Source organism: Mustela lutreola, chromosome 2, assembly GCF_030435805.1.
Source record: "Mustela lutreola isolate mMusLut2 chromosome 2, mMusLut2.pri, whole genome shotgun sequence".
In the NCBI taxonomy this organism is placed as follows: Eukaryota; Metazoa; Chordata; class Mammalia; order Carnivora; family Mustelidae; genus Mustela; species Mustela lutreola.
The window spans coordinates 206,910,465-206,922,380 of NC_081291.1; the positions used below are offsets into that span (position 1 = coordinate 206,910,465).

Here is an 11,916-nt window from a genome sequence, read left to right on the forward strand (position 1 = left end):
CGCCCGGTGCGCAGTACAGCTTGAAGAGAAAGGCATCTAATCTGTGATGGGCATTAAATAAATCGGCTGAACTAGTAGAGACGGGGGAAATAGGAACTTTCGTTAAAGAAATAAAGAATAGAATTTGGGTAGGGGATAGCAAGAGACGAGTTCAGAGTGGCTCTCTTAGTGGTTATATTAGGACCTTTTACAGTGTAACTCATGTTGAGAGCTGTCTTTGTAGCCATCGTTATATTATTTCGTTCACTTGTGACTTGTAGGACCACTATAGTTTAATTGAAAATTTAACTATCTTTAAGCAGCATTATAAAGTTAAAGCCCTTTTGGAACGCCTGGTGGCTCAGTCAGTTCAGCATCCGACTCTTGATTTCAGCTCGGGTGATGATTCAGGGTCATGAGATTGTGGGGATCCCTGCTCCACACAGAGCCTGCTTGAGATTCTCTCTCCCTAAATAAAATCTTAGAAAAAAAAGTTAAAGCAGTTTTATTCAATCTGTTAGAACAGATTAGTAAACTCTGAAGATCTCATCTTGACTGAGAATGTATACCTAACAAATGCTAAGTAATTTCAGTGTGGTGTACATTCTCATCTTTGATTTGATTTTAAACGTTTCCATGGTTTAAATGGTTTTATACAGATTAAATAGATTTAGATATAGATATTTATGTTATGAGGCTATCCAGCTCGGAATCTGAACTGCTATTTTATACTATGAATTGTGAAAAGTAACTGCATTTTTCTAACATTTCTTTTCTTAATGTTAAAAGAATTAGAGCTCTCCATCTGTTATTTCTCTTAAAAATATCTTTGGGGGAGCCTGGGTGGCTCAGTGGGTTGAGCCGCTGCCTTCAGCTCAAGTCATGATCTCAGGGTCCTGGGATCGAGTTCTGCATCAGGCTCTCTGCTCGGCAGGGATCCTGCTTCCCTCTCTCTCTCTCTCTCTGCCTGCCTCTCCATCTACTTGTGATCTCTCTCTGTCAAGTGAATAAATAAAATCTTTTAAAAATATATATATATATATATATATATATATATATATTTATCTTTTTCTTGCAAAGTGAATATCAAGTATTTCTTTAGGTTATTGTGCCATTAAGTTTTGTTGAATGTTTTGCTTTTTAGTTTATCTGCTTGGTCAGTTGAATTGAGTTTTACTGACTTGAGTTTGTATTTCTGGGGTAAATGTAAACAAAAATTTTTATGTGTATTCTTCAGATGTGTTGGCAAGCCAAGAACAACAGATGAATGAGATAGTTACAATTGATCAGCGTGAGTATTCATGCTTTCTTTTAATTTAGCACTGCAAGGTAATAAAATTAATTTTTAACTTTTTATGAAATGTTTTAGATACACCAAGAAATAAAGTATAGTAGCTAACATCTGTGTACACTGGAAGAATTAAAACTTTATGTATCAACTTTGCCTGTTTTAGATCTCATTTTAAATGACTATCTTGAATTGATGTTTATTATTCTGTGCATATTTTATATTTTTACCAACTAGGCAACCACACTTTATAGCATTGTTTTACCTGTGTTTAAACTGGGTAAAACGATAATAAACTGTATATATCCTTTTATAACTTGCTTTTTATGTAACAGTTATGAGACTTTTGATGATACTTGCAGTGTGATTTCATTCATTTTCACTGCTGTCTATTCTTTTTAAAAGTCTGAGTATGATGGAATGAGTGTGTGTAAGAATGTGTGGGAGATTCTCTGGTTTATCACAGGGGTTCCTTCCAGCCGGACTAGGGATTACTATAGCTTTTCACCAAGTGTGGGTAGATGTTGGTGTTCTCCAGTGTGTGTGAGTTCTCATTTGTCCATATTTTTTCCCCAACATTTGATAAACTACTTTTAATGAAGAAATATTCTTAAAACAAATGTTTTTATAATTTCTTGTTTAATCTGTTTATACCACTAAGTTAACTGAAAATAAAACCTCTTATTCCCCAAGATAAGATTGACAACCCATAATGCAAACATCATACCTTATCCTCAGGATTTCTTTGGTCATTTTGTTCAAAACTTCTGTGGATTAAGGCTTTTTTAAAATGAGGCCTTTTTTTTTGAGCTGATTAGAAGCACATCAGTAAAATGAATAGCATTTTATATCTTAGTAGATTTTTTACTGCTTGTATTAGAAGGAAAAAAAATTTTTTCCATTTTTCTTTGCAGCTGTGCAGATTATTCCAGCATCAGTACAGTCTGCTACACCAACTACTATTAAAGTTATAAATAGTAGTGCAAAGGCAGCTAAAGTACAAAGAGCTCCAAGGATTTCAGGAGAAGATAGAAGTTCACCTGGGAACAGAACAGGTATTTTTGCATTATCTTATGGTATTTATAAAATTTGTCAAATCATGTGTATTTTGGTTTTTTTTTTCACTGTATGAAAATATGAATATAGATTATTTCTCTAGCAGTATTTAAACAGCATTTGTTTTAAAAAAAAATTGTTTTTAGCATGGCTAGGGGACGACCCAGAGAAGAAGCAGTGTGGTGCCTTTTGCCTGCTACTAATCCATAGCACTGTGGCCAATGCTTTGTCCTTCTCAATTTAGGAAACAATGGTCAGATCCAGCTGTGGCAGTTTTTGCTAGAACTTCTTACTGACAAGGATGCTCGAGACTGCATTTCTTGGGTTGGTGATGAAGGCGAGTTTAAGCTAAATCAGCCTGAACTAGTTGCACAAAAATGGGGACAACGTAAAAATAAGCCTACAATGAACTATGAGAAACTCAGTCGTGCATTAAGGTAAGTATTTACCATTATTTATTTTTTATCTTTATAATTTATTATTTATTTTTATAATTAAGCCTTTCTAAAAAATTAGTTCTTATTCTAGGTTTAACATTGTTATGTAACATTAAAAGACTTGTTATGTTTATTTAATTAAAAAGCTCAAAAAAAAAAAAAAAAAGGGCGCCTGGGTGGCTCAGTTGGTTGGACGACTGCCTTCGGCTCAGGTCATGATCCTGGAGTCCCAGGATCGAGTCCCACATCAGGCTCCCAGCTCCATGGGGAGTCTGCTTCTCCCTCTGACCTTCTCCTCGCTCATGTTCTCTCTCACTGTCTCTCTCTCAAATAAATAAATAAAATCTTTAAAAAAAAAAAAAAAGTTTAAAAAGCTCATAGTTTCACACTGTTGTTGAAAGTGACTTTTTAAAAAAGATTTATTTTAGAGAGAGTTTGTGTGCTTGAGCATGTGAGGGTGGGGGTGTGGGGGGAGAAGGGGGCAGAGGTAAAGGGAGAAAGAAACTTGACCAGATGCTGTGCTCAGTGCTGAGCCCAGTGGGGGGCTCCATCCCCTGATCCTGAGATCACAACCTGAGATGAAACTAAGAGTCAGACACTTAATCAACTGTGCCACTCGGGCACCCCAAAAATGACTTTTTACAAAGATATTTAGTAATAATTTTGAGGCATGTATTTTTTTTTAGATGATTCCAAGATGATTTGTTTTTATCTGGTTGAAAAGCATATATTACTCTGTTTAAAACATATTTTAATCTCGGAGCTTTCTGCCATCATAAAAGATTAAGGTGCTATCATTTGGATAGGTGAATTGAGTATAAATTTTAGCAAAAATGCAGATATTTTCTGTTTTTATAACAAGGTGCATAATGTCGACCCATTTCTCTGTTCTCTCTTTACCTTCACCCTAAATCTGAATATCCAACCTTTACATGGATTGAATTGGAATAAAATAAAATTATTTGTAACTTCCTATAAGTAGCATGAATATTGTTGAGACAGTTACTCTCAGAAATTATGCTTTTCACGGGAATGGAAATTTAGTATGTGCATTTAAGTAAAAAAGCAGGATATATGGAAATATGGAACTAATGTCTTTTTTTGAAAGAGTGAATATAGTGTAAAACAGCTCTGCGATTTATCTCTATTTCTAAATAATATGTGTTTACTGCTACTTCATGTTTCGTTTGGACATTGTGAATTTCACAGTGAGAGATTATGATTCACCTCTCCACTACACATATTTACACACTCTTTCTCCCTTCATCCTAATGTAATTACATAATTATATGGAAATTGTTGTTATATCAGCATTCAGTGTTAGGGTCATGATCATGTAAGTACTGCTACATATTTTAGCATGATCATTTTTCTTTTCCAAAATAACTTTTCCTTAGCACTCAAAGTAACTAAAATGCTGTCTTTTCTTCCTTTTTTATTTTATTTATTTATTTGAGAGAGGGGGCAGGTGAGAGAGAGTGCACAAATAGGAGGCAGGGTAGGAGCAGAGGGAGAGGGAGAAGCGGAGCCTGATGTGGGGCTCAGTCCCAAGACCCTCAGGTTATGACCTGAGCTGAAGGCAGACTTAAACCGACTGAGCCACGCAGGCGCCCCTGAAATGCTTTATTTTCGATGTGTTTATCACTTACTTAGTCTCACATACTTTGCCAACTATCTAAAGATCCTCTCCATATGAGAATTAAGGCTGTCCTTTTTGGCAGTTGATATAATTGTATATATACAAGTCCCTTCAAAATTACAGATAAATTATTAGAATTAATCTTTAAGATGTCAGGTCTCCTCTGATAAAAGTTTCAGTGCAGAAAGTTTCTTCGTAGACCTTAACATGGTGATTGTAAAATTTATGTGGGAATATATAGTGCCACAGTAGTTAGGATACCTGAAGAAGATTAACAGAGTGGGAAGACTTGCTCTCCAGGACATCGAAACTTGCTGTAGCTGGAACAATAAGACAATGTGTTCTTTGCTTAGGAGAGACAAATAAACGACAGATTACAGCGGAGAGCCCAGGGAGAGCCAAGAATATAAGAGTATTTGACTTAAAGATGGTGTGGAAAAAAGACATGAGGAAAGACCTGCTTTTCAGTTGCTAGAGCTGGAATGGTTGACTAACCATGTGGGAAACAAGTGAAACTCAACCTCTTCCTCATACCATACCAGAAATTTGTTCCATGTAGCTTGTAGCTCTAAATATGGAAAGTAAAATAGGAAAGCATCTAGAAATACCTTCATGATGTCGGTAGGTGAGAAAAGACATCAACCAGAATTAACAGCACTGACCCTGATGGAGAAAAGAAATTGGGACTACATTTAAATTAGATTACAATTAAATTTTGGTCAACAGAAGCCATCGTCGGGAGAGTGAAAGGCAAGCCACAAACCCGACGTAATAGTCATGTCTGAAGTCACTTAAGAACTCTTTTACAGATCAGTAGGAGAAATAGGAAAAATGGGCAAGAGACCTGAATAGACACTGGACTGGTGATTATCCGCATGGCCAATGACCATATGCCGCAGCGCACAGCCTCTCGAATCAGGGAAACGCGGTTGGAAACGATGATAAAATGGCACAGCGCGTATCTCAGGCTGGCCTCCATGTGAATGCTTGCCAGTACCAGGTGTTGAGGATGTGGAGCAGCGGGAACGCCTCTACACTTCTGATAGGAATGTAGCCTGTTTGTCTCCTAAATATCTGCCAAACAGAATTAAATGCATACATCTGCACACGTGCTCACAGCAGCATTATTTATAATATCCCAGAACCAGAAACCAAATACCTGTTAGCAGGAGAGCGAGTAAATGAATGGTGGTAAACAAGAGTGGACTGTGTGTCCATGGAAATGAACTGGGACTACAAGCACTGATACAGATGAACCTCACAAACGTAATGTTCAGCAAAGCAGTCAGACCCAAAAGAATACATAATGTATGAGTGCATTTGTAGTATAAAGTTCAAGAAGCAGGAGAAGTTTAGGGATACATGTTTTGGGTGACAAGCAGTGAATTACTATCATGGAACAAGATTGTTTTTAACCTTTTAGAGCAAGGCAGGGGTAGTGATTGGGAGGGACCTTGGAAGGATCCTAGGGAAATCTATTTCACATATAAAGGCTAAAAAAAATACAAGTTTAAAAAAAAGAGGGCAAAATCAAGTCCATGAAAATACAGGTATCATGTACCTTTCTACTTTCTTCATTCTATGGAGGGTACAAATGTGGTGAATGCTATTATAGATAGTGGTTGTATGACAGCATCTAGTAGATGGAAGGACATACTAAGTAAAATTAGAACTTAGTGTTTGTACTCTTTTATCATCATTTACCAAGAGACATAGGATTATACCAACTCCATTTTCCTCCTTGAAATATAAAACCACTTTCTTCATTCATCTTACTTTTTTCTCAAGTGTCTTTTTGCTGTAGCCTTACATATTGTGAAGAAATCTTAAGAAATTAAAATACCAGTCTCATTTTAAATTAGATGACAGGCAATTGATGGTTTGTGGGCTAAGATCTAAATTATGTCTGAACGTAATTGGCACAAAAGGAAACACAAGAACTCTGCCCAGTGTATTGTATCTCACTGAGAAAGTGAACATAACTGCCTGTTGGGCTTTCTTCTGAAAAGTGACTTAATTTCCTGCACATAGGTCAGCCTTTCCATTAATGGACTCTTGATTAAGTTGAGTGGCTTTATAATAAAGTCCTGCTAAATATGGTAGTTTACACCATCTTGGTACTTTGGCAAATAGTCGTTCCTTTCATAACTGTTTATTGTCAGACTGGTACAGATGGGCAGTACAGTTTTAAAATCGAAGCTTCACGGAGGTGGGGAAAAATAATAAAGTAAAACAAAATATTAGGCTTAATAGTCTCCCTGCCTATATAAGTCTTAACTTACCTTTTTCCCTTTATTGGAATTGATAGTAAGTAAACTTTTTCCAAAGTAAATCTAAGTCCAGCTCTATTTCCATACATAGCGGCAGTAAACTAGGCTTCTAGAGGGACTTCCTCCAGATTTGTCTTTGTAGGTATAGAACCCTTGTTTCTTTATGATGTCCTCTTCTTGGTTTTCTTTTCTTTTCTTAAGATTTTATTTATTTATTTGTCATAGAGAGAGAAGCGAGAGCGAGCACAGGCAGACAGAGTGGCAGGCAGAGGGAGAAGCAGGCTCCCTGCCAAGCAAGGAGCCCGATGTGGGACTCGATCCCAGGATACTGGGATCATGACCTGAGCCGAAGGCAGCCGCTTAACCAACTGAGCCACCCAGGCGTCCCCTCTTCTTGGTTTTCTGCATCTTATCTGTCTTCTAACCCTTTACTTACACTTCTGATGCTCCTTATTGGATTTGGAGGATTTCACTGAAAGGAGAGCCTTTACATATTAAAATGGTGACTGCAAAGGCATGGCTGCAACTTAAGAGATTTTGTACAGTACAGAAAAGTGGACATTCACACAGTCCATAGAATATGTGTATTACAAATTTCTCCTTTTATGTGGGTTCTTAATTATTAACATAGCTCACGTTTTATAGAGGGCTGTGTGCCAGTCATTGTGTGCTTAAGTGAGCACTCTGCAAAGATAATCCTTTTAACTCCCAACAGTTCTATGAGGGTAAGTACGGTTTTTAACCTCATTGTATAGACGAGGAGTAAAAACTTAGAGAAAATTCGACTTTTGTGTGGTGACAAAATCACACAAAGTCAAGACACTGAATTTTGAATCTGGACATTCTGACTCCAGCCCTTGTTCTTAGGTTTTCTTACTACTCCTAAGGTTTTCTGTTTTGTTTTAATAGTGTTCATTTTTAAATCAGTATTTTATCATAATTGTTGAAATACAGTTTAAAAATTTAGTACATAGAGTTTTAGAATACTGAACATTGAAATTTTAGTAAGCAATTTTTGAAGTTTCCTTGGATAGTAACATTAAATATTTCTCTGTAACTTCAATGTTAGTTGCTATTGGGGTAGATACAGGACTAGGACTAGGCTCCTGCTCAAGGAGGGATCTGAACTATTGTAACAAGACCAAATTCTGTTTTTTTTTTTTTTTTTTTTCCTATAGTCCTAATGTGTATTTCTTTTTAAAGGTATTATTATGATGGGGACATGATTTGTAAAGTTCAAGGCAAGAGATTTGTGTACAAGTTTGTCTGTGACTTGAAGACTCTTATTGGATACAGTGCAGCAGAGTTGAACCGTTTGGTCACAGAATGTGAACAGAAGAAACTTGCAAAGATGCAGCTTCACGGGATTGCCCAGCCGGTCACAGCAGTAGCCCTGGCCACTGCTTCACTGCAGACGGAAAAGGATAATTGAGCCCAGGACCTTCTGGGAGCCCGAGGTCTTTCTTAAACATTAGAGCAAGTATTGCTCTCAACTTTATTACTGAATTTGAATCTTCTTTTATTTCTAGACTGTACAATCTGATGCATGATTTTTTTATAAATATTTCATACTCTTGTGAATTTGGATCTTTTTACTTTGAGCATATATTTTAGAATACGTGTATGTTAAATTTAAAGGTCACCACAATGTCTTCAGTACCAAGTCAGGTTCATTGTGGGATAGTTTGTTAACAGTCAGGAAAGCTAAACTGGTCAGTATTAATGTCTAGCCCTACCAAAAATAGTCAGTAGCATCTGAGGATGAAAAATAAATGAAGTATCTCCAGGAAACAGTCTGGCTTAACTATTTTTGAAAATATAACTGTTTCCCCTCTCTGCTGCTTTAGATGTTGCTTTACATAGAACCAGAAAATGGAATTTTTCACAGCTAAAGCATGTGTGCCTGTTTCATCTAATCAAGCAGAGCTAAAATACTCATATCAAATAAAATGATAATATTAATAAATTACTAAACTGAGAGTATCAAGTTATTAAAATAATTTATATATTTGCAAGCAAAGGACAATAAGAAGTCGACTGGCAGAAGAGCATTGCTGAAGAAGGAGATCCAGGTTGAAATCTAGCTTAACTCAAGCTAATTTTAAGGATTTTCTGTATAGATTATTCATAATGTCAGGCCAAGAATTTAAATTATTTTAAGAGAGGCATTTAATTCTCTAATAAACCAACTATTAACAAAAATTCTGAAATGATCTCTGTTTTTCTGTCAGAGATTTAAAAAACTGAAAAAGTATACCTCAGCCAGAAAATAAAAGTTTGATTTAGTTTGGTTTGGCATGGCTTGCTTTCTTTCTTTTTCAAAATTGCCCTATACTGCTAGTGTGTTATGCAAAAGCAGCTTATGTAGTCATTGTGTTTCTGATGAAATGAAGACGTTAATCAGTCAGCAGTACTTTCCCTTTCAAGACAGAAGCAAATTACTAGTCCATAGTTCTAAGAAGAAATTCTGACCTCCAGTTTAGACAGTCTTCTCTCCAAACAAAATTTTCCATTTACTGAATTTCTTCCTTTTGAATATTATATATGTGTGAGTATAAATATCTGTATACATGTTCACTTGACCGTTTTAATATATATATATCTATATATAATGATATTCAAAAGGAAAGAGATATTAAAACATAATAACTCATTTTAAGAATGTTTTAATTATATGATTCTCATATGTGAAACTCCTTACTTATCACCAGCTAACACTAAGCAGAAATGGCTAGAAATGTTTCTTTTTTGCTTGCTTGCTTTTGTTTGTTTTGTTTTAAGGTATTATACATGAATCATGAGATACTGGCAGGAGCTTTTAATCCTCTTAAAGCAGAAGATTGATTGACATACATTACTTTATGCACCTTCTCCCTCACCATTTCCACTAAATCTATCCCCCAAACAGCTTTGTAAGAGCTCAGTTGATGCTTCTGACTAACCAGGAGGAAAGGGCTTGGTTTTAAGTCAAGGAGGCATTGCTGGTAGTCACTGTACTGGTCCCACATAGTGGTCTGGAATGAACCATAAGGCAGAGATCCTAGGAACAAGCAGGAGAGAAAGGATCTCTGATTTTCTTCTCTGGTAACCTCAAATCGCAGCTTGAAGTGCTGCGCTTAAAGGACTGCAATGTGTAATGTTCATTTTTATGCTTAAGTCATTTAAGACCTGCAGGGGATGCCTAAAAGGAGTAAAACTTGTAACTTCTATTTTTACTTTTTTATAAACACATACGGAATAGACTGACAAACTATTAGTTTAATTTGGGCACTGATTACAAGGATATCTGAGTAGAATAAGCATATGAAATAATACATAGAAACTCTTAAGTTCAGAACAAATATATCACCAAAAAAAGGAGGTTTTGCACCATCTCTCAGTCTGGGGAGTTGACAAGTCGCTTATAGTTTTAAAAAATATAATAAACGTCTCTGGTATGTTATCAGTAGCTTACAACTTTTGACTTTAGTATTTAAAATGCTTTTGGGGAGACATTATTTTAAAGTTTTAGCAAAGATGACAGACTATGTTGCAACTATATGTATATATTTTAAGGCAAGGAACACCCACATTTCTTTTAGATTTCCAGAGTCAAACTATTTGCTGCTTCTCCTTTAAGCATTCCTTAGATTCCTTTTTCCAAGAACATATTCTCTCCATTTTTCTTTCTTCGGCAATTTTTATTTTATTTCCCATTAGAACTTCAACAAAGATCATTCTCATACAGGACCAGGTGCTATTTCATTTTTCTTTTTCTTCTTCATCTATCACCATCATTTTTATGCACCAGAACACAGGTGAAGTCATGAGACTGATTTCCCCAATTGGTTCAAGAAACTTGAGTTAGTTTTTTTCAACTTAAATATTAAACTATTTCCATTGTCCTTATTGAGGTTACAATCATTAGAAAGCCAGGCAATCTTTTCTTTTATTGAAAAAGAACTTGTGTTGTAAAAGGAAATGTGATTCATGCTATTCATTCTTTGCTTTTTTTATGAATAAATTTTCCATAGGAGAATTTACAGTGTATTTAAGGGAAGAAAGATAAAATGGTTGGTCATCTTTTAGCCTCTAAGTACAAAAATAAGGAATGTCCATTTTTGTTTTAAAATTTGTTTTCCGCATGAGGTTCTTACTGAGCCAGCTTTCATATGTATCTAGCTTGAAGCTTGGACGTCAGTGTTGATATCAGAAAATTAGACATATTAAACAGAATTGCAGTGTATGGTTGATCTTCGCTTGGATCGACTTATCACATTACATTAATTTTTTTTTATCAATCCATGTCAGTTAATTAGGGAAATGGTTCAGTTTTTCTCTCCCGTTTAATGGCGAAACTCAAGTGTGATAGTTCTTTAAAGGGTTGTGCCTCCAAATATTTTTGGTGAGGGTCTACTGTTTTCCATGTTCATCATTTTATGCTACTGCCTTTTAAAAAGAACTAGTATATCTTTGAAATAGCACAAAAATGTTTTAAAACTCATAATTATAAAGCAACCTGTGACTAATTTAATGTCTTCACATCTAGAAGGTGTAAAAATATTGATATTTCAGTGATATTTCACTTGCTGCCAGAAAAAAATATTCTCAGTCTTTTGTAAAAGGAAGGAGGATTTTTGCATACATTTTTACTCTTTAAATAAAGACACTTATACGGTCATAATAACAATTATGTATTGCTTTGTGGTTTTTATTTTTTTTGTAATTTTACATGAAACAGTTATTTTCTATTTTTACTCAGATAAAAAATATTTGTGCATAAAATGTAAAAATAGTAAAATGAGAAAAATAAAACTATTATACAGTATATTTCTGTGTTTTTGGAAATTTTTTTCCTGTATAAAAAAAGAGACTCAAATTCCTGGGATATTGGGTTGGATGAAAATATTTCTACATCTGCTGTATTGTCCCATATACTTTACTTAAAAACTTACCAATTTGGAAGAACAGATTCCACTGAACTAAAATTAGATGTTAGAATTTAGTCTTTAAGAAAATAAATGAGGGGCTTCTGGGTGGCTCAGTTGAGCAGACTTTAGATTTTGGCTCAGGTTGTGATCTCCTAAGAGTTTTGGGATTGATTCCCTCCAGGGGCCCTGCACGCAGCAGGAAGTCCACTTGAGGTTCTCTCTCCCTCTCCCCTGCTCCTGCGCGTGCAGGCACTCGCGCACGCTCATTTTCTCTCTCTCTCTCTCTCTCAAATCTCTTAAAAAAAAGAAATAAAGTCCCATCCACAGAGCTAAACTC

General features: G+C 35.5%; 1 protein-coding gene across 4 annotated transcripts in view; it reads left to right on the top strand.

The window, feature by feature from the left end:
* The window catches only part of GABPA (GA binding protein transcription factor subunit alpha), a 36,413-nt gene extending 24,937 nt beyond the window's left edge, over window positions 1-11,476 (top strand). For all 4 annotated transcript variants that reach the window (XM_059164511.1, XM_059164510.1, XM_059164512.1 and 1 more), the window contains exons 7-10: window positions 1,217-1,270; window positions 2,182-2,322; window positions 2,568-2,760; window positions 7,873-11,476. In XM_059164511.1, coding sequence (XP_059020494.1) covers window positions 1,217-1,270; window positions 2,182-2,322; window positions 2,568-2,760; window positions 7,873-8,101 — 617 coding nt within the window. In that variant the 3' untranslated portion in view covers window positions 8,102-11,476. The remainder of the gene's footprint in view (window positions 1-1,216; window positions 1,271-2,181; window positions 2,323-2,567; window positions 2,761-7,872) is intronic.
* Window positions 11,477-11,916: the final 440 nt, after the last annotated feature.